This window comes from Erythrolamprus reginae, chromosome 1 (assembly GCF_031021105.1).
Source record: "Erythrolamprus reginae isolate rEryReg1 chromosome 1, rEryReg1.hap1, whole genome shotgun sequence".
Taxonomy (NCBI): Eukaryota; Metazoa; Chordata; class Lepidosauria; order Squamata; family Dipsadidae; genus Erythrolamprus; species Erythrolamprus reginae.
In genome coordinates this window covers 162,819,772-162,846,038 of record NC_091950.1, presented here as the reverse complement: position 1 = coordinate 162,846,038, position 26,267 = coordinate 162,819,772, and the positions used below count along the sequence as shown (strand labels likewise).

The 26,267-nt window shown below is 40.7% G+C and overlaps 1 protein-coding gene across 1 annotated transcript; it reads left to right on the top strand.

Annotated features, from left to right (window-relative positions):
- The first annotated feature begins 2,834 nt into the window (after positions 1-2,834).
- Positions 2,835-25,696, top strand: DDX18 (DEAD-box helicase 18). Its single transcript, XM_070731018.1, has 14 exons — positions 2,835-3,203; positions 4,141-4,308; positions 8,037-8,183; positions 9,618-9,753; positions 10,004-10,104; positions 12,481-12,680; positions 12,763-12,877; positions 13,486-13,625; positions 16,063-16,224; positions 19,610-19,762; positions 20,292-20,405; positions 22,184-22,240; positions 23,288-23,465; positions 24,906-25,696. The coding sequence occupies exons 1-14, from the start codon at positions 3,053-3,055 to the stop codon at positions 25,049-25,051; spliced, it is 1,968 nt and encodes a 655-aa protein (XP_070587119.1). The 5' UTR covers positions 2,835-3,052; the 3' UTR covers positions 25,052-25,696.
- The last annotated feature ends 571 nt before the right edge of the window (positions 25,697-26,267 follow it).

Genomic DNA, 26,267 nt, shown 5'->3' with positions numbered 1-26,267 from the left:
CTCTTGCTATCTCTTTCTCTCTCTTTCTCTCCCCCTCTCTCCCTCTCTCCCTCTCTTGCTATCTCTTTCTCTCTCTTTCTATCCCCCCTCTTCCTCTCTCTTTCTCTCTCTACCTCTCTTGCTATCTCTTTCTCTCCCCCCTCTCTCCCTCTCTTTCTCTCTCTCCCTCTCTTGCTATATCTTTCTCTCTCTTTCTCTCCCCCCCTCTCTTCCTCTCTCTTTCTCCCTCTCTTGCTATCTCTTTCTCTCCCCCCTCTCTCCCTCTCTCCTTCTCTCTCTCCCTCTCTTGCTATTTCCTTCTCTCTCTTTCTATCCCCCCCTCTTCCTCTCTCTTTCTCTCTCTCCCTCTCTTGCTATCTCTTTCTCTCTCCCCCCCTCTATCCCTCTCTTGCTATCTCTTTCTCTCCCCCTCTCTCCCTCTCTCCTTCTCTCTCTCCCTCTCTTGCTATCTCTTTCTCTCCCCCTCTCTCCCTCTCTCTCTCCCTCTCTTGCTATCTCTTTCTCTCCCCCTCTCTCCCTCTCTCCTTCTCTCTCCCCCTCTCTTGCTATCTCTTTCTCTCTCTTTCTATCCCCCCCTCTCTTCCTCTCTCTTTCTCTCTCTACCTCTCTTGCTATCTCTTTCTCTCTCTTTCTCCTCCCTCTCTCCCTCTCTTTCTCTCTCTCCCTCTCTTGCTATATCTTTCTCTCTCTTTCTCTCCCCCCCCTCTCTTCCTCTCTCTATTTCTGTCTCTCCCTCTCTTGCTTTCTCTTTCTCTCCCCCCTCTCCCCCTCTCTCTTTCTCCCAGTAGCCGTGGGGCGACGGCAGGGTGATCAGCTGTGAAGCGGAGCTCCAGAACAGAGGCACAGACGGCGGTGGCTAGACGCCGTACATTTCTGGCGTTGCGCTGGGCATGGACGTGGGGCTTGAGCCTCTGTCCTGGTCCAGCCAGCAGGCAAGTGCCAGCCACGCAATTCCAGCATGTCTAGCCGCCGCCGTCGGTGCCTCTGTTCCTCTGTTCCGGAGCTCCGCCTCCGGAACAGAGGAACAGAGGCACCGACGATCACCCTGACGTCGCCCCACGGCTATTGGGAGAAAGAGAGAGGGAGAGAGGGGGGAGAGAAAGAGAAAGCAAGAGAGGGGGAGAGAGAGAGGGACCACCCTGCCACCGCCCCACGGCATGGCTCCTGCCCGCTGCCGCCGCCATCACCCTTCCCCTGCGCGCCGCCCTCCCGCTGCCGCTGCCCTCCCACCAAGCCCCAAAGCTCACCTGCTGATAGGGAAGCTCCAGCCGGGCGGGGCGCCGCAACTGCTGGAAAACTTGGAAGGCGCAAAGAAGCAAGCTCAGTTTCCAGTCTCACAACTTTTTTCTCTTTGCAAAAAGTTGCGAGACCAGAAGCTGAGCTTATTTCTTTGCGGCACACCTGACCATGTCTCGCGGCACACCAGTGTGCCGCGGCACACCGGTTGGGAAACACTGTACTAGAGGAATAAACAGCTTCGATTTACAACAGTTCATTTAGTGACCATTCAAAGTTACAAAGGCTCTTATGATCATCACTCTCTATATGATTTCCAGCATTTTTCTCCCAGCTTCGAACTGGACCAGATGGATTTTCCTTCCAACAGTTTTAAAAAATAATGATTTTTTAAATACATGGAGAGAAAAAAAGCCAAATCTAGTCTGAACATCTGGCTGACTGTGCCACAAACTAAAATAAATTAAAAGGAAAATTTCTCTAATAAAAGGGATTACTTCCTCCTCATCGTTTTACCAGGGATAACTGTGGATTATACATCCAGTGGAAAGTTAAAAACAGCAAAGAGAATTAGTAGAAACAGAATTAGGAGAGGCAATTAAAAAAGTAGCCTAAAATGTAACAGGGTGATCTGTTGGAAATCCTTTGGTTTAATTTCAACTTTTGAAACATTTATTTTAGAAACATTTATTTGAAATGTTTGTTTATACATGAATGCATGCATCCATACATATTTATACATGCATGCATGCATGCATGTTACAAAATTACAAAGGCTTTGAAAAAAGTGATTTATGACCATCGCTACTCTATATGCTTTCCAGCATTTTTCTCCCAGCTTGGAACTGAACCAGATGGATTTTCCTTCCAACATGCATACATACGTACATACATATTTATTCTAGAAATTAAACAAAATAGAAATATACATGCATCTTCGTTTATAGAGAAGTTTCTTTGCCCAACCTCACTTGGGCTCATAGTTCCCTCTAAGCTGAGCAGTGAGCAATCGCTCACTTAAAAATCATCATCAACTCAGAGTTTTCCAAACCTGCCCAGAAGCCAAGAGGGAAAGAGTGAGAGGGAAGGAGAGAGAGAGGAAGAGAGGAAGAGAGAGAAACAGATAGAAAAAAGAGAAGAAGGAAAAGAGAAAGAAAAAGAATGGGAGTAAGGAAGAGAGAAAGAAAATCAAAATCTAGTTTGAAACTAGCTCAACTATTTAAGTGGCATTTTGATATTGATAGAGTTGCCCTATTATGAGCTCAATGTTATAGACACACAGTACAGTATTTTATTTTGAAATTCTCTGAGGCAAAACAGGGTGGGTTTTTTATTTATTTATTTATTTGTTTGTTTGTTTGTTTATTTATTTATTTATTATTTCTGTGCCGCCCAGTCCCGAAGGGACTGCCGCTCAGACACTATACTTTTCCGCCCCCCGCCCCCCCCCCAAAAAATTAGAGGGAACACTGCTTGGGCTCCAAACATATTTTCACAGGCAGGCAGGCAGAGAGACAGACATCTTGTATGAAGACACAGGTAATTTGTTCGTACAAACGCCCTTCAGACGCCCATTGTATTTTGCACTTGATTTTAAAGATCGCACCTTCCGAAAATGGATGTTTGAAAATACGTGTACCTTGCAAGAGAGGATCAAACATACCTCCAAGCCTCTAGGTGTCGCTACGAAAGGAGCCTTTGGCCGTGAGGCCGTGTTAGAACATCTCCGGCTGTCATTTCCGGTTACATCCTCTTTTTCCTCCCTCCCTTCCTCTGGCGCACGTGTCCCCTCCGGTCTTAGCTCCATTGCGGAAGGATGGCGGCGAATACCGGGAACCTTCCGATGCGGCTTCTGCGCAAGAAACTGGAAAAACGCAACCGCAAGATCCGTCAGCGCAATTTGGCCCGGCAAGGAGCCGCCGATCAAAGCCTGGCCGCGGGAGCGTCGCCTGCGGAAGAAACGCTGGGTGAGAGCATCATCATCATCATCATGTCTTTCTCTCTCTTCGAGTCCCATTTAGTTTCAGTGCCCAACGTCCTCCCCCGCCCTTCACAGAGTGGAAAGAATGCGTGTTTGGTGGTAATGTCAGAATTAGCCAGCTTCTTCTCAATAACATTTAACACGAAACCTTACGGTGTACATGCGCCCAACCCTATCAAAGCATTTGCAAAGAAGTTGCCTGGATGGGTGAAGGGGTGGTATGTTTGCATGATATATTTTTTTTAATTGGCACCAGATAAGGGTCCATGGAATTCAGCAGGAGTTGGACTGGGGTCTGTTATAGGAGTGCAGTGATGTCAGGCTGATGACACATTTACTCCATCCTTGGGATCAGTCTGCTCATCTACATATGAATTGGGTTAAACCTGTTAAAAAGCTGGAACAGCTTACTTGGGAAGAAAGATTGCAAGATATTTACTCTACATAAGAGACAAATGGGTGGAGTATATCAAAGTATGCATTGTGTGGGTAAAGTGGACAAAGAAACGCTGTTTTCCTCTTCCCATAATACTAAAATCGGAGGTAACCCAATGAAATAGAATCCTAAAAGAATCAGGATCAACAAAGGGTATATTTTTATATGTATATTACTCAACCTAAGAATTTACTACCATGAGATGGGGTGCTGGGTATTAGCTTGGCTGGATCTGATGAGCCAAGGGTGTGATCCAGCAAGGTCTTTTTTAGTGGCTCAAACAGTAAATATTAAGTAATATTCAATTCAAAAAATGCTTTAGCAAGTACAGTAGACTACAGGGGCTTAATTGATATTCTTATATAAGTTGTGTGTGGTATATTCATTGATTATCATTGCCTGAATGAGATTTCCAGATACGGTTTAGGCATTTAACGCAGAGCGCAGCAACAATTGACCTTTTTGTTTATGCCATTGGAAAATGCAGTGGAGAATGTCTCAGAAAAAGTTACCAACATCTCAGAAACTGCAATGAAAGATCACAAAATGACAGAGGGGGAATTGCCTGATGTCACAAAAGCTGAGGAACCTGAGTGTAAACAACCTGGGATGAAGAAGAAGAAGAAAAGGAAAATTGAAAATTGTCCAGAAAATGGTATGATAGCTCTTATTTTTGCTTCTTTTTAAATGAGCATTATTTTATTTCCTTGGTTCTTTTTCTCCCTATGATAGCATTGCAGTAGTTTTTTTATTAATGTCTTTTATTTTTAAATTATAATACATACACAAGTACCAAACCAAAAGCTACAACAATTGGTGCTCTTGAGCTTAGTAAATACGGGAAACATAATATAGGTATATATAATCATTCATGTCATAAGTAACTTGAAGACAAAAAAGGATTTCCTCTTTTCTGATAATACTGAAATGATGTTCAATATCATCCATTGTAATGTAAAGCAGGGAAATTTAAGACCAGCAGAAAGAAAGACTTTTGTTAGATACTGCATAGATATAGTGGAATTTGCTTCCAGTAGTTGTAATGGCAACTGTTGGTTTTAAAAAACAAGTGGCTAGATTCATTGAGTATCATAGCCTTCTCTGTGGTGGCCCCAGCCTTCTGGAATCAACTCCCCCCAAAGATTAGAACCACCCCCACCCTCCTTGCCTTTCATAAGTTGCTGAAAACCCACCTATGTCTCCAGGCATGGGGTAATTGAGGTATCCCCTTGCTAATATGATTTATGTATGGTATGATTGAGTTGTATGGTTATTTAAATGATATGGGTTTTCTAATGTCTTTTAAAGTATTGGATTTGTTACATTGTTTATTATTGTTCTGAGCCACTCCGAGTCTTCGGAGAGGGGCAGCATACAAATCTAATAAATAATAATAAATATAATGTATAATTATATAATAATAAATATAATGTATAATTATATAATAAATAATAATAAGTATAATGTATAATTATATTATAATTATAATTATAATAATAATTATTATTATCATCATCATCATCATACTATTACTGATGCCTGCTGAATCATGAACAGCATCTCTTAAATATTGGTTGCTAGGATGTGATAATAGAAAGGGACTATAGGTAGTCCTTGGGTTACGACCATAATTGAACCCGTAATTTTTGATGCTAAGTGAAACATTGGTTACGTGAGTTTGTCCCATTTTATGACTTTTCTTGCCACCGTTTTGTTAAGTAAACAATTGCATTTGTTAAGTCAGTAACATGGTGGTTACATGAATCTGGCTTCCCCATTGACTCTACTTGTCAGAAAATTGCAAAAGCTGAATCATTGCCAACCATTGGAATTTTGATCATGTGATCAAGGGGATGCTGCAGTGGCTGTAAGTAAGTGTAAGTGTAAAAAAACCCAGTCATCGGTGACTTTTTTCAGTACTGTACTGTTGTAATTTTGAATGGTCATTAAATGTTCTGTTGTAAGTCGAGGACTTCCTATATTCCTTTCATTCCAGGCACATCAGCATCTAGTTGCCAGGGGGGAGGGGGGAATGTCATGCTGAGATTCAGCAATAATTAAACAAGTGCTGTGCTGAGTGTATACCCTCAGCTCTACATAGGTTCAAGTAGATCAATTACACTGCTCAATTGAAAAAAATCATCAGCAAAGGTAATATGTCTGTTTTATGGAGTTTGATGTGCTGAATTAAAAAATATGCTTAGTTTTGCTCTATCACATAAAGTTTCTGATATAGAGGCATTTTTGTTCTTATGTTATTTCTACATTTTCAGTGTACAGTATATGGTAAATACTGTTTTCTTAATGTCGCCAGTATACTGTATTTCCTATACAGTGGAACCCCGACATAAGAGCTGCTCTACTTAAGAGCAACTCGAGATAAGAGCTGGAAGGGGAGAGATATTTTTGTTCTACTTACAAGCCCAAATTCGAAATACAAGCGCCAAGGAGCTGTCTCCTGAAGCCAAACGCTAACTTCCGCGTTCGGCTTCAGGAGACAGCTGCGAAGCGGCGCGCGTGTTTTAAAAGGTTGCAGCCGGCCTGGGGGGCTCGGGGGGGGGCTTGCAGCTTTCTTTCTTGCTCTTTTTCTTTCTCTCTTTTACCTTCCCTTCCTCTATTTCTTCTTTTCTTTCTCCTTCCCACCTTCTTCCCTCCCTCCCTCCTTTCACTCATTCCTCTCTTACTCTCCCCTTTCATAAGTTTCCTTGCTTCCTTCCTCTGTTCCTGTCCCTTCCCCCTTTCTTTCTTTCTTTCTTTCTTTCTTTCTTTCTTTCTTTCTTGCTCTTTTTCTTGCTCTTTTTCTTTCTCTCTTTTACCTTCCCTTCCTCTATTTCTTCTTTTCTTTCTCCTTCCCACCTTCTTCCCTCCCTCCCTCCCTTCACTCATTCCTCTCTTACTCTCCCCTTTCATAAGTTTCCTTGCTTCCTTCCTCTGTTCCTGTCCCTTCCCTCTTTCCTTCCTTCCTTCCCACCCTCCGTCCATTCATTCACCCATTCCTCTCTTGATCGCTTAAAGCCGGTCCCTGGTGCAAAAAGGGTTGGGGACCTCTGTCCTACAGGATTGGGTGGCAGAGAAGTTGAACATATGTAAATTTAAAAGTTTAAGAAAGTTTACAAGTTAAGTGAAAGAAACTTCATTATTCATTTATATGTACATGTACATTTCTTCATTAAAAACATGTCTTTCTGCATAATTTAGACTAACTTTGTGAGTTTTTTGAGGGCTGGAACCAATTAAAATTATTTACATTAATTCCTATGGGGAAAAGTCGTTCGAGATAAGAGCTGCTCGACTTAAGAGCCCAGGTCCGGAACGAATTAAACTCGTATCTCGAGGTACCACTGTACCTTATAATAATGATGCTGCTCCATGGAAACTATACCTGCTACAGAAAAACTATACAGTAATTCCTCGCTACTTCACGGTTCATCTTTGGCGGATTCACTATTTCACGGGTTTTCAAAGGGGGCTTAAATCCATTAAATTTTTTAAATCCATTAAAAATTCATAAAATTCTTCTACAGTACTACTGTACTCTATTAAAGAAACTGCAAAGGGTGGGTTTTAAAAGTCCAAATACTTGTTAAATACATAAAAAATATATATTTCCTCTACTTCACAGAAATTCATTTTTCACGGGTGGTCTTGGAACGCATCCCCAGTGAAAAACGAGGGATCACTATGCATTTTTGAAATCAGAACAAAAAAAATGATTCAGAAAAGTATAAAGTCAACTGCGATGATTACAAAAACTATTTTTCTGTAGATCTGTGTTAGGAGGAATGGGCTATATTAGCTTTCCTAATATAAATAAAATGGAAACTGTAAGCTTATGTGAAACTCTCATTTTTATTGTCCATCCATTTGTAGCTGGTAAAATGTTGCATAAAATGGACATATCAATCTATCAATCAATCTCCTTGGTTTTTCAGTTCCATTCTCTTCCGTTTCCAGAATGGAGCATTTATATTGTACAGTATTTGTTTATTTCTTGGCCACTTAGAGGGGTATGTGGCAGCAGTATAAGGAAACAAAACTTTATGTCTATAAAAATTTAAAAATCTGCATTTTGAGTGGGTTGAACTTTCAAGGGAGAAACTAGAATAGCTTTATTGTCACTTTGAATGTACACTAATCGTCATACATTGAAATGAAATTGCATTGCATACAGTTCTCAAAGGGTCTCCACCACTAATATAAATATAAACATGACAAGATAAACATATGCATGTACCCACATATATGACTCAGAGAAACAACACAGTCTGGTTCAGACGTATACATGTACATGGCAATAGAAACAAATCTTGCAAGATTGCCAAGAGATTGCTGCTTCATCTTCAGATAATTATTGATAATGAAAATTGGCTTTGTGATATGCAGGTGATAAAAAAGCAAAAATTGAGGAAGAAGATCTTGAAACACATGCATCTTTACCTGGGAATCTCGAAGAAGAAGAAAATGCCGAAAGTCTGACTGAAGAAGCCTCCGATGATGCTGATGGACCTGTCTTGCCTCTGGGTTTAACAGGCAAATTTTCTCAATTATTTTTCTCAGATTTTGTTATGTTGACATATCCACATTGCATCATAAATGCATGGAATAAGTCTTATCAAATTCAGTGGAATTTAGAAATATATAGGAATGGGATGCAGGATACTGAACCGGGAATCTCTTTATTCTTAATTATTATTGAACTTAGAGGCCAAGCCTTTGGCGTTGGTTAAATATTTATTCATTTTAATTATTAGTTCACTGATTTGTGGGTAACATAAAACTAGCGCTGAGGTGGCACAGTGATTAGAGTGCAGCACTGCAGGCTACTTCAGCTAACTGCTTGCTGTAGTTCAGCAGTTCAGATTTCACCACCGGCTCAAGGTTGACTCAGCCTTCCATCCTTCCAAGGTGGGTAAAACAAGGACTCATTTTGTTGGGGACAATATGCTGATTCTGTAAACCATTTAGAGAGGGCTGTAAAAGCACCAGGAAGCGAAATATAAGTCTAAATGCTATTGTTATCACTAAAACTTGTACAGTAATACCTCGTCTTACGAACCTAATTGGTTCCCGGGGGAGGTTCGTAAGGCGAAAAGTTTGTAAGACGAAACATTGTTTCCCATAGGAAACAATGTAAAATGAATTAATGCGTGCAATGAAAAAAAACCCGCAAAAAAACACCACCACCTGGCTGTCACCTTTTGAAACAGCCGGGCGCTTCTCAGCGTTCTCCCAATGCCGAACCCGGAAGTTCGGCAAAAGTTCAGGTTCAGGTGGCCGCTGAGAAGCTCCACCGCCCGGTTGTCGCCTTTTGAAACAGCCGGGGGGCTTCTCGGCGGTCTCCCGAAAGCCGAACCCGGAAGTTCGGGTTTGGCGTTCGGGTTCAGGAGCATGCCGAGAAGCCCCCCGGCTGTTTCAAAAGACGACAGCCGGGCGGCGGGACTTCTCGGCAGCGGCAGGTTCATAAGACGGAAAAAGTTCGTAACAAGAGGCAAAAAATTTCCAAACCCTGGGTTCGTATCTCGGGTTCGTATCATGAGGCACCACTGTACTTAAAACAAAAACATAAATTCCTGGTGATTAGAATATTAAGGATACTTTAATATTTTTTCTTAATAAGAAAAAAAATGTAGTAATTGACGAGTACCTTCCTGTGATGGATGATGGGCTGTAACCAAAACAAATAAATATGAAGTTGATGGATTTCAAGGATGATTTAAATAAATGTAAGACTATTTATTGAAAAACTGGTGATTTTATTGAGGAATGTGACGTATGTGGAAATGCATTGGTTAAACCTTTTTTTACAAAATAGTGTGCTAAATTTGGCTCGGACTTAAATGGTTTGATAACCTAATATTTCCTTCCATGTTTAAACTGTTCTATTTTAATACAATTAACTTCTTTTTTTATCTTTAGTGATTTATAGGAGCAATTAAATAAAGCTGACATTGCTTGTCTCTTCAGGTGCTTTTGAGGATACTTCCTTTGAGTCTCTTAATGACCTTGTCAGTGAGAACACCTTGAAAGGGATAACAGACATGGGATTTACCCACATGACAGAAATTCAACATAAAAGTATTAAACCGCTTTTGGAAGGCAGGTAAGAAATGACATTTTTAAAGAGAAGGGCAAAAGAAATGAATTCCTGTCATAGGTGATTGATAGGCAGAAAGCAGTAGTGATTAAAATTGTTGCCTTGGAGTGATAGTATTCAGTTAATCAGCCTTATTTATTAAATATCCATTAATTTTAAGTTCATATTAATGATGCTACTTTTTAAATAAAAACATTAATTTCCAAATCACTCATACATTTCTTTTTTCTCTTCTTTTTGTAATTCTACATGGCAGAGATATTTTAGCAGCTGCGAAAACTGGCAGTGGCAAAACTCTTGCGTTTCTCATTCCAGCCATAGAACTTATCTACAAGTTAAAATTTATGCCTAGGAATGGTGAGATTTTTTTTTCTTGAAATTTCATTTGAAACCTTGACGATAAATGTGGTGTAGAAGGGCCAAGTGGTCATTTCCAGGGGAAAAGAGATCTCTTGATTTGATGGCAAGTGACTTTTCTCATTTGGTGGTCCCATCTTGGTGGGATCTGTTGTCTAAAATGAGCAGGGAGGCCTGATGTGTATTACTTAACTTTAACTGAACGAGGGCTGAGGTTTTACCCTCTTTGAAAACCTGCTTGAGCTGAGGGAAGAAAAGTGGTATTGATCTCTTATCACTGTTCCTGAGGTGGCAGAGCATGAGATCATGGGTGAAATGCTCCTGGTTTTCTTGTGTTGTATTGGTTGCTGGAGAGACAGTCGCGAAGGGAGCGCGAGGCTTCGCCCACCCACTTGGATGCTGCCATTTGGGTTCTTTTTTGCTCTACGGATTCTGGGCGGGTGGGCAGAGCCTCACACTCCTTTCACGACTGGGTTTCCGGTGACCAATAGACACGAACAAACCCCCTGCCTGAGAGCCTGTGTGTTAGGTTGAGTCAAATTATAAGTTTGGGTTCTTTGGGTATATCACTCTCTTGGCTCTCTAGTCCCCAGCTTGATCATCTTCCTCCTTACCTAGTGGTTTTGGGAGGGGTTGGTTCTAGTAGACTTAAGAAATTATAGCCTCCATGGCAGTAGCCATAAATTTGGTGATCCCTGGAAATCTGAGCTCCAAATTTGTAGGTAGGCCCATGTTAAAGCTTGTTTTTTGGGCAGTTAGCAAACAGGATGTTGAGAATACAATATTACCGCCTTTTACATGTCATGGTCAGGTTGCTTCCGGGTCCAAATGCAGTTGATTGCCATCTGCTCCCTCTGTGGGGCTTGACCCATTCATTTGGTCCACCATAGGCATCTTATGAAATCTGAATGATTTTCCTAGGTGTTCCCCTGACATGAATAGAGGTTGAGTTGAGAGTTTTGATCCATAGCTGCCAAGAAGTAGTGTCTTGGACCATGACAAAACTGCTTCTGACTGTTGGCCATCCCTTAGTTTACAGAAGACCGGAGATGTAGTACCTGGAATATAAGTGGAGGGCAATGAAGACTGAATCTGACTAAGCACAACTAATGTGGCCAGGTTTGGGCCAACTCTGTGAGAGGCAAAGTATATGTAATCTACTCTTATTATGTCAGCAGGTTATCTATCCAGCAGCCCATCTTGTCTAATTCTCAGAGCAAAATGCTGTCTTGTAGAATTACCACCTAGCCATTCTGACCAAAGAGCTGGGCTGAATTCCAGGAGGGTTGATTTTCCATAGTAGGTCTGGCCTTTTGGAGTGGCTTCCCATTGGACGTTCAGTTGGCCCTAGCATTGTTCCACTTTCCAGAATTAGTTGACAATGGAACTCTCTTGAAGGACATTGGGTGTATGACATCATCTGTTGCTAGCAGATTTTTATAAAGCATTTTGGGTTTGTATGACAGGTAGTTCCCCAACTTGCAAATGCAATTGAGCCCAAAATTGATATTGTTTGAGTGTGTTTTGTCCCATTTTACAACTTTCCTTGCCATATTTGTTAAGTGACCCACCAAAGTTGTTATATTAGTATCTCCGGTTGTGAATCCAATTTCGCCATTGTCCTTAGCTTGTCAGAAATTTGCAAAACTCACCCTGTGACCCCCTAGGACAGTTTAACTGTCATAAATATGAACCCATTGTCAAGCATCCAAATGTAAATCACATGACCACTGGGATGCTACAATGGTCATAAGTGCGAAAAATGGCCCTGAGTCACATTTTTCAGTGTCGTTGTAACTTCAAATGGGCACTAAATGAACTGTCGAGAAAAACCTATACAGTGTTCCCTCGATTTTCATGGGTTCGAACTTCGCGAATCGTCTATACCACAGTTTTTCAAAAATATTAATTAAAAAATACTTCGTGGTTTTTTCCCCCTATGCCACGGTTTTTCCTGCCCAATGACGTCATATGTCATTGCCAAACTTTTGTCTGCCTTTAAAAAACATTTTTTAAATAAACTTTAATAAATAAACATGGTGACTAATAATCTAAATGGTTGCTAAGGGAATGGGAAATTATAATTTAGGGGTTTAAAGTGTTAAGGGAAGGCTTGGGATAGTGTTCATAGGCAAAAATAGTGTATTTACTTCCGCATCTCTACTTCGTGGAAATTCGACTTTCACAGGCGGTCTCGGAACGCATCCCCTGCGGAAATCGAGGGAACACTGTATTCTTTGGGGGTGGGTGGGTGCTTGTTTATTTATTTTGCTGCCAAGAGTTTAGATTGTTTAGATTGCACTATGGTGATAAGATAGGCTTGCCATTATCAGTCAGAAACTCTCTAGATACTTTTGTTTACCTTCTTCATTTTAGGAACCGGTGTTCTCATCCTCTCACCCACTCGAGAACTTGCCATGCAGACTTACGGTGTTCTCAAAGAACTGATGACTCATCATGTCCACACCTATGGCTTGATAATGGGGGGCAGCAATAGATCGGTTGAGGTCCAAAAACTTGGAAATGGCATAAACATCATCGTCGCAACTCCAGGCAGGCTTCTGGACCATCTGCAGGTAAAACGGATAGTATCGCATAGTGCATGTCCTCTGTTTTGCTCCACGTGTGTAGTTGACACCATTGTTGGATGTGTTTTAGAATACGCCAGGATTTATGTACAAGAACCTGCAGTGTCTGATAATTGATGAAGCTGATAGAATTTTAGAAGTTGGGTTTGAAGAAGAAATGAAACAGATCATAAAGCTTTTACCAAGTAAGTCTTCGGAGAGGGGCGGCATACAAATCTAATAAATTATTATTATTATTATTATTATTATTATTATTATTATTATTATTATTTATGCTGTCCTTATTTTTGGGATGCTTAAAAATGTGTGCAGCAAAAATCCTATTTCCACTTTTGTAAATCCTATTCTTGTGTCTGCTGTACCAATGTCTACAATTTTAAGCACTCTGCGAGCTTTAACTTAAGCACGCTACAAGCTAGATCTTGGATGTTTGGTTGATTAATACCTTTTACAGTGCTATATTATGCATACTTACTAAAGAAAATCCTTTTCTACTCTGGACATCATTCCCAATTTAGGATAGTTTGAAAAAAATTAGGATGATCCAAATTTGGAATAGCTTGAAAAAATGTATGATGGCTTGAAAAAACACATCTATAAAGTGGCTATATATGTATGTATAACGCTGCCATTTTGTTTCTTCAATTTTTTTATTGTAAAAACCTGTGAGACACTATTTTTAAAAAAGATTTTAAGTGGTATGTATCAGCTGGATAATTCTAGTTCGTTGCCTTGTCAAACTATGGAAGGGGGGAAAACCATGCATGTTTAATTTTATCCTTTTCCCTGCCAGAGCGTAGGCAAACCATGCTGTTCTCTGCTACACAAACCCGTAAAGTTGAAGATCTGGCAAGGATTTCTCTGAAAAAGGAACCATTGTATGTTGGGGTTGATGACAATAAAGAGACAGCAACTGTAGAAGGTCTTGAACAGGTAACTTCTGGGTTTTTTTTAATTATTATTTTTCTCCACCATAGAATAAAACAATACATAGTAACAAACACCAAAACAATGCTTATGATCAAACATGTATAAAACTTTTCTTTTCCATGATAAGCCTTCAATGGAGGCTCTTATCTCTCTTTACTCATCTAGACAAAAAGAAATTCTAGACAAAATTCATGCAACATTATCAATTATTAAACCTCTAAATACAAATCTTTTTCTCCACCTTACTATAAAATCTTGCATTACAGTGATCTCTCGATTAGCGCGGGGGTTACGTTCCAAGACCTCCCGCGCTAACCGATTTCCGCGTTATACTGGATGCGGAAGTAAAAACCACCATCTGCGCATGTGCGCCATTTTTTCATGGCCGCACATGCGCAGATGGTGGAGTTTGCGTGTGGGCGGCGGGGAAGACCAAGGGGAGGTTCCTTCAGCCGCCCAACAGCTGATCTGCTCCGCAGCGCGGAAGCAGCGAGGAGCCGAAGATGGGGTTTCCCCGTTGCCGCGCTGCAGAGCGGATCAGGTGTTGGGCGGCTGAAGGAACCTTCCCTTGGTCTTCCCGCCGCCCAGGCAAAGGGGAAACCCCAAGATCACTTGCCGCTTGCCGTATTGCAGCTTGGAGCCTTGCTTCGCCTCCTTCGCTGCAATACGGCAAGCGGCAAGCTGCCTGGGCGGCGCTGGGGCCATGGGGAGCCGCTCATCTAGGGGGGCGTGGACCGGCAAGGTGCCCTCCGCTCTCTCTCTTTCTCTCCCTGTTACCGGTGTGGTATAAGAGAGAGAAAGAAAGAGAAAGGAGGGCGACTTGCCAGTCCACGCCCCCCTGGATGAGCGGCCCCGCATGGCCCCAGCGCCGGACTCCGTTGCCGAACGCCGAAACCGGAAGGGGCGAGGTGGGGGGGGGGAGAACGGGAGGCTCAGCATTCCGTCAGTCGCAGCGCTGGCTGTCAACTTTTCTTTTTAGCACTGGGGAGGCAAGTCAGCTCCTGCCCAGTTTTAAAAAGAAAAGTTGACAGCCAGCGCTGCGGCTGACGGAATGCTGAGCTTCCCGTTCTCTCTCCGCCCCCTCGCCCCTTCGCCCCCCTTTGTTCCTAGGAGAAGTGCTGGTGAGGAGCAGAAGGTCTGTCTTGCCTCAATCCCCAGCACTTCTCCTAGGAACACAGGGAGGCGAAGGGGCGAGGGGGGGGGGAGAAAAAACGGGAGGCTCAGCATTCCGTCAGTCGCAGCGCTGGCTGTCAACTTTTCTTTTTAGCACTGGGGAGGCAAGTCAGCTCCTGCCCAGTTTTAAAAAGAAAAGTTGACAGCCAGCGATTGTTCCGCTGCCGCCAGCATGGCCTGGCTGGCAGCGGAAGATGTAACGGAGCCCACGGGGGATTCGCCTTCCTCCCACCCGCAGCCGAGACTGATCGTGGGCTCCTTCGCAACCTCGGAGAGCTTCCAGGGCATGAAAGCTCACGAAAACCAGGAAGCTCTCCGAGGTTGCGAAGGAGCCCACGATCAGTCTCGGCTGCGGGCGGGAGGAAGGCGAATGCCACGGGGCTGGGCTCGGCTCCCCCCTCGGCTCCCCCCCTTACCAGCCCCGCCGCGGAAGGCTCCATTCTGTTCCCTGCCGGCCCGATTGAGCGGCCGGCGGTCTCCATTCAGGGAACCGGCACCCAGCGTCCCCACGCCGCCTCCACCTCCCGATAATGCGCCCGACCTCTGCCTCTCTCTTTCTCTCTCATATACCACGCCGGCAACAGGGAGAGAAAGAGAGAGAGAACTAGCGTGGACTTATTTTTTATTTTTTAATATTTTATTTTAATATTTTATTTTTTTAATTAATATTTTTTGAAAAACCGCGTTGCAGTGTTTCGCGCTAATCGAGACCATGCTAATCGAGGGATCACTGTACATCAGTATGAACGTTAACAAAATCTCTTACATCTAAATCTTAATAAAATATAGCATATCAATATTAGAGATTCTATATGTATATAAAATAAAAAAACTTCTCCTATACCTTGAACAGGTAATTTAAGCACAGATACCTTGGCAAACCATATTACTCTTAACATTTAAATCAATAGCACTTGTAACATTTAATTCTCTTCTTTAGTTGGGATTTAGTTGGGATCTTCCTTGGTCCTTTTTTTCCCAGTTTGAGATTTGTATCCAAGCACAAGGATATTCCTCTGTGTTTTTAATTCCAACTCTTCACATTCCATTAATTTCTCTTTCAAAATGTTCATGAATTCTTTATCGAGCTTGATAGATAATTGCTGACGATATACTGACATTTCTAGATTTTCACATTCCTTCAACAAATTGTTGTCTGTTGCACAGGTAGTTAAAACATATACTTGCATTTTCATTTCAAAGTCATTGGAAACAGCGGTTTGGGAAGTCATATATTTTTAAAAAAATACTTTTTAAACAATTACAGGGATACGTAATATGCCCTTCAGAAAAAAGATTCCTCCTACTGTTCACTTTCCTGAAGAAGAATCGGAAGAAGAAGTTAATGGTGTTTTTCTCTTCATGTATGTCCGTGAAATATCACTATGAACTTCTGAACTATATTGATCTGCAGGTATTGGCTATTCATGTAAGTATTCATGAATTGGATAAATTCATGTACGCAGGTCTATAGTACTATGCAAAAGTCTTAGGACGCCATTGGTGACGGTCCCAAAGTCCCCTGTTCATGTAACCCCCTTTTGCGACCTTCTGACAAGCAAAGTCAATGGGGAAGCCAGATTCACTTAACAGCCCCGTGACTAATTTTAACAACTGCAAGTGGTTCGTTTAACAAATGTGGCAAGAAAAGTCATCAAATTTGATGAAACCCACTTGACAAATTTCTCACTTAGCAACATAAATTCTGGGCTCAATTGTGGTCGTATGTCAAAGACTACGTGTATGTAATGTGACTTCCTCTTACACTGCAGATACCTGGCTCCCCAAATCGAAATGGGGAACCCTCAGTATTGTCATTGTTTAACAACTTGTGCATCTTACTATTTCATGCCAAAGTGACTGCTGTGCAAAAAAACCAAACACCACCAGTTTTGGGCCAATCCCTGCTTGAGCATTACAATACACTACATGTGTATGTTGCATGAGTGTAATTTATTTGAAGCTGGCTAATAAGAACAACTTTCAGTCGCACCATTCCAGTCAAAATGCCAGAGATCCCAGAATCTGACAGGCATAAGATCATATTTTTGCATCAGCAAGGCACTCCCAGGGAAATCAACAAATAAACTGGATATTCAAGATGTGATATTCAAGATTGAAAAATAATTACAATAAAACAGCTACAACAACGAATCTAATTGTGGTTTAAAACCTTTTTGCACACTACTCTATATTACAATAACCTAGCATCTGACAGTAGTTCTCAACCTTTCTAATGCCGCGATTCTTTAATACAGTTCTTTATGTTGTGGTGACCCCCAGCCGTAAGTCTAGTGCCAATTCTTCCAACAGAGCTTTAAGCTGATTGGCAGGAAGGTCAGAGGGACACCCCACTGTAAACGCCTGATTGGTTGGATTGTAAACATATGTTCCAAGGCGCCAGAATAGAAGCTTTAGTTCCTAACACCATGAGAAATTTGTCTTTTCCATGATCCCTGTGAAGTGGTTGTTTGACCCCCCCAAAGGGGTCCCAACTCCCAGGTTGAGAACCACTGAATAGAATTTCTTAAAGCAGGCAATCTGCTTTAAGAAACCTGCTCCAACCTGGCAACTTTAAAACTTGTGGACTTCAACTTCCAGAATTCCTTAGCCAGCTTTCTGGGAGTTGAAGTCCACAAGTCTTAAAGTTGTCAGGGTTGGAGACCCCTGCCTTAGAGCCTTTTATTTGCTAATTTCTTATATGACGCTTGGTGCTGTTTTTTCCCCCCATTTTCCAGAACAGATTTTCAGGCTGTTGCATAGCTGAGGAGGGTGATTGAAATAAATCTCCATTGAATCAAAAGCCCCATCTTCTGATGGAAGGAACTCTGTAGAGATTCTCGATCATCCAGGACAGGATTGTCCCAAAGGTGCTTTTTCAGGAGGACTTTCAGAACTGGACTTTCTGGTTTGTTCTTTGAAGATATTTCATTTCTTATCCAAGAAGCTTCTTCAGCTCTGACAGGACAGTGGGGACACAATCTGAAGTTAGTTGGGGGAAAGATCAAAAGCAACGTGAGGAAATATTATTTCACTGAAAGAGTAGTAGATCCTTGGAACAAACTTCCAGCAGACGTGGTTGGTAAATCTACAGTAACTGAATTTAAACATGCCTGGGATAAACATATATCCATTGTAAGATAAAATACAGGAAATAGTATAAGGGCAGACTAGATGGACCATGAGGTCTTTTTCTGCCGTCAGTCTTCTATGTTTCTATATAAATGCTTCCATTCACCACTGTCTTGTCAGATTTGAAGAAGCTTCTTGGATGAGAAGCGAAACATTTTCAAAAGAAAGAAACAAGAAAGTCCAGTTGCCTCTTGAAAAAGCACCTTTGGGATGGAAAGGACTGTTTCTTCCCCAGGAAACCTTTGTGACCTCCAGCCCTTTCCTTGTAACTTTATAGGCACTTTAACCCTCTTACGCTCAACTAATTTACCAATTTTATTTTTGACCAGCTAAGTGTCAGTGTTAACCAATTTCTGTTCTTAGATTTATGAGAGTTGTAGGGCATTGTAAATCCAGAGAGTTTTCTCTTGCTCCGGGTTGTAGTGAAGATCCACATTTGTGCCTTAGCTGGGTGTCTTAACCTGTCTTTCAAGCTTGAATAATGCAGGCTGCTTTGAGGTTATTGCAAATAGCAAGTGGCCTTTATGAAGGTTGGGGTGCATAACAACAGTGTCAGATTCTCAGCAAGATTTCAGCAGCGGAGTCATAAATTAACCTTTAAATGCCATCTGGAGCATCTTTCTCTTAAAGCTGTCTTTAAAGTGCTTATCTGAAAAACAGGATTCTGTCAGCAAGGTTGAAGTTGTTTGTTAGAACAGTTGTTTGCTGTCAGCAAACTATTTTAAGTGGCTCCAGTTGGTATATGATATTTGCTTCTATTGTACTCTTCCATACAGAACGGAAACATCAATTGATACCATATGTATTAGCGTAAAAAGAGAAAAAGTAGATTTTTGTTCGCACATTTTTAGTTTCATAAATGAACTCAAAGATATTTTTATGGAAATCTGGGTATTACCTCTGTGGAAGGAATTACAAATATGATAAAAGAGAGACTGCTGAAATACCGTAGAGCAGTGATGGCGAACCTTTTTTTCCTCTGGTGCCAAAATAATAATAATAATAATAATAATAATTATTATTATTATTATTTATTAGATTTGTATGCCGCCCCTCTCCGCAAAAGAGCATGGGCGCATGCTATCGCCCATGCGCGATTGCCAACACCCATAATTCAAGTGCCTGGGGAGGGCAAAAATAGCTTCTCCCGGCCCCTGGAGGCCCTCTAGCGGCAGGAAACTGTCTGTTTCCCAACTTCTGGTGGGCCTAGTAGGCTCGTGTTTCATCCTCTCCAGGCTCCAAAGGCTTCCCTGGAGCAAGAGGAGGGTAAAAACACCCTCCCCCATCCCCCCAGAGGCTATCTGGAAGCCCAAAACACCCTCCCAAAGCCTCTATGCGAGCCAAAAATTAGCTTGTTGGCACACACAGGCACGTTGGAGCTGAACTAGGGCAATAGCTCACATGCCATAGGTTCGCCATGACTGCCCTAAAGGTATGAAAAATTTCATTTTTGCCCTTTTCTCAGACAAGAACTTAGATATTTTGAGTTGAAACACCCCCCCCCCCTTCTCGGCTTTAAAACAAACAAACAGAATGCTGGTGGTTGGAGAGGTCATCTTAAGCAACCAATATATCTCAATAGCAACCTTTTTCCTCTTGCTGTTTGTTGGTATGGCAATTTTAGTACATTTTTTTCCCTAGTTGCTCACCAGTTCCTTATCTTGTATGACTTTTTTCCCTAGGGCAAGCAGAAGCAAACTAAACGCACAACCACATTTTTCCAGTTCTGTAATGCGGATTCTGGAATACTCTTGTGCACAGATGTAGCTGCTCGCGGGCTGGACATTCCAGAGGTTGATTGGATAGTTCAATATGACCCACCTGATGATCCAAAGGTATTATATATTTTTTTGGAAATTATATAATTTAAACATGCATTAATGCAAATGGTATGTGTAATGTTAAAATCGGAAATGAGTAGTCTGGTATAGTTTATTTTTAATTAACTCCAGCAAAGCTGAGTTTCACAGGAGCCTATTTTTTTTTTTTAATTTATTGCTTTTGTATCTCCTTTGTACATTGGACACACTGTTTTAGCTTTGTAAATGGCTTCAGTGTCAAGCCATTGCAATTGGGTTCGAGGGTAGAGAAAACAGGATGCTAGAAGGCCTTAGTAGCTGACTCCTGAATTTACTTATTTTTGAATCAAATGCTGCCAATCAAAAATAAATACATCCCAAAAGAGTCTGCTGATTTAAAATCTCCAGGCTGTTTGCTTTATTAATACACAATTTTTAAAGTACATCAAATAAGAATAGGGGACTCTGGATAAATTTGCATGGCCTTCCACACTATGTTTTTATGATTATCAACATGAAACCAAAATGTTAGTTTATACTCTTTATTACTTCCCACTAATGAAAGGAATATATTCATCGTGTTGGGCGAACAGCCCGTGGAATCGATGGAAGAGGACATGCCCTGCTCATTTTACGGCCAGAAGAACTCGGGTTCCTGCGTTACCTTAAGCAAGCCAGGGTAAGTTGCTATGGAGTATTGTAGCATTGTACCACTGGTAGCCGTAGTGATCAGTGGGTTTTTTTCCCGCCAGTAATGTGAGTCTCTTAATGTTTAATATTTAATGGTATAACTTCACTAGAAATGCAGAGCAGCTGGCCTAATATGGAATATAAACAAATGGACCAGTTTTAATCCCAATTACCTTAGAATTAGTAGTTGTCCTAATTGGATGCCGTGGTTGTGAATTGAGGTCTCGTATGGTTGCTAGTACCTAGGACAGTGATGGCAAACCTTTTTTCCCTCGGGTGCTGAAAAAGTGTGGGCGTGTGCTATCGCCCAAGTGCCCACACCCATAATTCAATGCCTAGGGAGGGCACAAACAGCTTCCCAGGCCCCCTGGAGGTCGGAAATGGCCTGTTTCCCAACTTCTGATGAGCCCAGTAGGCTCGTGTTTTGTCCTCCCCAGGTTCCAAAGGCTTCCCTGGAGCCAGGGGAGGGTAAAACGCCCTACCCCATCCCACTGGAGGCTCTCTGGCAGCCCAAAAATTCCCTCCTAGAGCTGCTGTCCAAGCCAAAAATCATCTGGCCGGAACACCCATGCACTTTGGAGTTAAACTGGGCAACGGCTCGCGTGCCAGCAGATAAGACTCCGCATGCCACCTGTGGCACCCATGCCATAAGTTTGCCATCACTGACCTAGGACAAAGAGCACTAGGTATCTGTAATGCCAAAATAGTCACATGCTGTCTTTAAAAAACAACAACAAAGAAACATCTCCCTCTTTTCAATACCCCAAAGGGGACAATAGTACATTACATTAGTGCTTCACTTATTGAGAATAACCTGCAGACATTCATATAAACTGCTTTTCCCATTCTAAGATAGTTTGCAGGGACATTAAAATATGGAAATGGTCCTGGAAGCCATTGGCCTAATTGTGCACTGATGGATGGTTGCACAATCTGCCATGGTTGCTAAAATAGCTGCCCTTAGTGGATGTTTAAAGCATTTTTTTCTGAAACATTTTCTTGTAGAAATTAGTCAACCTTATAAAACATTTGTTATATACTGTATTTTTTGGTGGATAAGACGCACTTTTCCCTCCCCTAAAAGAAGGTGGAAATGTTGGTGCGTCTTCTACAGCCATTTTTGGTCTCTCAAAGTCCTGCCCAAATGGGCCCGTTTTTTGCAAAATTGTGTGCAGAGGGTTTGGGAGGCCTGCAGAGTGCTCCTGGGGGCTGAGGAGGAGAAAAACCTTTTTTTCTTACTTCTTTGATAGCTTGGTGCAGCTTATACACCAGTGCGTCTTATAGTTTGAAAAACACAGTAACTCTTTATGGTACTCTAAATTGGCTAGAATGGGAAAATGAGGCATTGAATTGCAGGGAGATTGATCTGGTTTGTACCAGCGCAATATTGATCCAGTTTGGCTTTGCACTTTGTATTAAAACATGATCATTATTTTTTGCAAATGTCTAATGCTTCAAATATGAACCTATAAATCAGAGAGATTGGGTTCACACATATAGTAGCACATTCAACATCATATTTATTTAATTTAAAATTACCTATTAATATTATTCAATTTCCTGCCCGAAGAAAGTCATTAGCCTTTCAATAGATTAGGAGTTTAAAATATATATATATAGCTTAGAAATATATGTACATCCAGCCAATGTTTACATTTCCAGGTTTAGATGATCTAGGTTTAGGCATGATGAAAAGTATTATATTCCTAACATCTTGTGTTTCCATTAGGTAGAATTTTTGTTGAGAACGTATCTTTATATTTTTAGGTGCCATTAAGTGAATTTGAATTTTCTTGGTCTAAAATTTCCGACATTCAATCTCAGGTAAATATAGACTATACTGTACTATGAATATTTTAAAAACTTTCTCCTCCACACACACATTTGTATAAAGTATTTGGAAACAATTCAATGATGCAAAAGCCGCTCAGAGTCTCCGGAGAGGGGCGGCATTCAAATCTAATAAATCTAATCTAATCAAAATACTACAAAAGATTCACAGTGGTTTTATTTTGATATTCTTGTAAAATGTGATAATACAGATCCAAACATCTGATTAAATCAGGTGCAATATGAAATGTCTTGTTAAGAATGAAGAAGAATTGACTGCTTTTCTAACACTGCCATCTGTGCAGCTTTGGCAAAAGACACCTACATTATGTACTCTGGTTATAAGAACTGAGCCTTAAATAGAGTTCAGATGTGTGAGCATTTGGATTTGTGATTTTTAGAATGGTTTTTCCCCCCCTTCAAAACAATTATCTGAGATGCAGGTGGGATACAGGAGTGATAGATGGCAAAGAAAATTAGAGCAAGGCCAATTTTAAGTATATAAAAGAAAGTCCACTTCTAGGATGTTAAATGTACCCATGGAGAAGAATTAAGTTGTGGCAATAAATTGTGACTGCTTTAGTAAGGGGGCAAACATTGAGATGAGAATGTTTTAATGCATGAGATGAGAATGATTTAATGCAAGTAACTAAAGTAAGATATTTTATAGTAAGGTGTTTACAATTATCTATAACAGCTTAAGAGTTTCTCCAGAATTTTCGGTAGGAATTTCTTCAGCCTATCCTATCTGAAACTTGCTCATGTGTAAATCTATGGTTGAGCAGTAATCTTTTCCTCACCATGATCTTAGTATAGTCTAATTTAATATTAGAACTAATAAAAAAAATAATAATATTATTTTATACCCATAAAGCCACAAGACATGTTTCAATATCATGAATTTCAGGGTGGAGTGTAATGCAAATATACAAATAGTTTCCTGCTTAGGTAAATGTCCACTACCTATAAATTGTTTGTGATTATGAAGTAAAAAACAAACAAACACCAATTCTTTGTGCCTCTTTATTCATATTTTTTCAGCTGGAAAAATTGATTGAGAAGAACTACTTCCTCCACAAATCAGCCCAAGAAGCATACAAAGCCTATATAAGAGCTTACGACTCCCACTCTTTGAAGCAGATCTACAATGTCCATAGCTTGGATTTGCTCAAGGTTGCTTTGTCCTTTGGCTTCAAGGTCCCTCCATTTGTAGATCTCAGTATCCTTTCACTACAAGTTAAATTACTTTTCCTCCTTCTTTCTCTCTCTCTTCCCGTGTTTTCCCCTCACCCAATAATGTGCTTTCTTGAGTGGGTTGGTGGCAATTGTTGATGATAAATCATTTAAAACTTACTAGTAAACTATAAGATTTTTGGCTAAATGTGAGGAAAAACAAGCTTAAGATGCATGTTTGCTCATTTGTGTCATAAGATAAGACCATTTGTTGTTATTTGAATGCTGTTTTTGCAGTGATCTTACATGTTAATTATTTTTGTGCCTGTTGTGGGAAGGGGGCTGCTTAGGCATCTAACAACTTTTGATATAAGCTGACAGTGAATGATGGGAGCAGAAATCCAAGATATCTGGAAAGGTCTGTAGTTAAGGAAAGCTGGTCTTGAATCAACTACTGTATTTTTCTGTCTATAAGACATTACTTTTTCTTTAAAATATTGACCTGAAAAATAGAGGGTTATCTTCTACACAGGAGGTCAAGAGGAGAAGATGTGGCCCATCCCTGCCCTCCAGCTCTGCCAGACGAGCCTCTACCTTATATGCTGCCCTATCATTCCTCTCTATTGTAGTTATTTCCTGTATCGTATTGCCACTCTAGGTTTCATCTCTGTTGTTTCTGTGACGTCTTTCCTGTTTTTGTATTACTCACTCTCTGATATGGCTTCTGCACAGTGATTTAATTTAATTTAATTTAATTTATTAAATGTATAAGCCGCCCAACTCCTTTCAGACTCTGGGCGGCATATAGCAAATAAAAACAATGTAAGAACAATTAATCATTCAACAAAACATTCATTTCTTCATGGCTGGCAATGGATGGCCTTGTTCAACAGCCCCAGGTCTGCTGGTAGAGCGAGGTCTTCATGGCCTTCCGGAAGGCTAGGACAGTGGGGACAGTATGGTTCTCCGGGGGTGGTTGGTTCCTGAGAGCAGGTGCTGCCAGAGAGAAGGCAATTGGCATTGTTTGACCAACGGGATCTGGAGAAGGCCAACCCTTCTAATAGTCATTGAAGTGTGTGATGGCTTGCTGTGTGCTTACTTTACATGAAACACGGGGGCATCCTATACATGGGGCCGTCTTGCAGTTGGAAAAATATAGTACTTTGTCCTCTTTTGAGTTAGAAATGTGTTGCCAGCAAACTAATGTTGCGCATGAGTGGAAGACCTGTGTCAACCTCTAGAGCTCGTTTCCACATTTAATGATGGTACCAAAACCAGAGTATTAACAGAGCTAGCTGTCTGTAGGAAAACCAATGAAAAGGTTAAAACCAATAATAAGCAGCCAAATCTATCTATAGTTAGAAATGAATTGCAAATTTATTGTGGAAATTAGGGCACCTTCTGCTTTTGGTTACATGCTTTTTCAACTCTTAGCTATTATCCAGTGCATTTTTTTTTAGTGTACATTCCTTAACATAATCTTCAGATGTAAACAGCAGTCATGGAAAGAGACTGCAAAAAAGAGGTGGAGGAGGCGGCTTTGGCTACCAGAAGGCGAAGAATGTTCAGAAATCCAAAATCTTCAAGCATATTAACAAAAAAAAATCCGACAACAGACAGTATTCCCGCTGAGTTGCTTTATTCTGTGTTGACTGAAGTGGCTGTATTACTTTTCCATCAATGTACAATCTTATACATTTGGGAACAGAATTATATGTACAGATTTCAAAATAAAGCTCAATATTTCAACATGATCTAGTCCATTCTAATTATTATCTTAATGTGGAAGAATCCTTTATGTTGTCTCAACTGTTCCATGAATAGTTGAAGACAATGGGATTTGATCCTGTACTCCAGATGGTATAAGCTAATTCATAGCTTCTTCGCAGTGCAAGTATCAATATAATCAGAGCTTTCTGGTTGCCTAGAAATCTTCCCCCCAAAAGATCCAATGATCACATTGTATAGTATTCTATATGGTTCTTTTTATTTCTCTTCTACGAGCTATTTGAAATATTGGGCATATTTTGGAATTTGACTATATTGATTTTTTAAAAATGATTTTTCTTCTGTAAAGATTTTTACTGGGATGATATTATCTGTAACTCAGAGTTTGGCTACTAGGATTATAAAATGTTTTGTCTTAGATCTAGTGATGCCTTCAGAATGACATTATGTAAATAGTAAAGAAAATTTGAAACGAAGGACTATTATTTTGCAATTATATAAAAATCATACTTTGAAAGTCATAAAATAAATAAATTGGGAAGGCTGGTACTTTAGCTTGTGTGAGTTAAATGGCTAGTCAGAAAGATAGCAAATGTTGATTTAGCACATGGACTACACATTCGAAGTTACCAGTTCTGATCTACAAATGCTTTCTTAAATTTTTTATACACGCTGCCACCTCTGTTGCAAATGCATTTATAGCTGGCTTATTTGGAAGAATTTGCCTTTGGAAATTACTGCCGTAGCACAACCCTGGAAAGGTGGCAGCTGTTTAAATGAGTTGCTGGGAATCTGGCACAATAGCAATTTAATATTATTTAATAATATATTATTATGAGTGATATGTAGTTAGATTCACAGACTAAGATTGTGTGACTAAAATCATTCAAAACCCTAAGAATCATTAAAATGGTTTCTTAAGAACAGAGGCAGTTTCAAGCCAGGTTTTTGTCCCGATATTTCATATTTTTCCCCCCCTATTTCCAATCCTCAATCCTAGCGTCACCCAGAATAGCAAAATCAATGAACCAGATTTTCTTCTTTCCAGTGACTGCTCTACAAATCATATGAACAAGATGCCTGTGTGTTTGGATCTTAAAAGTCCCATAAAATCTTAATC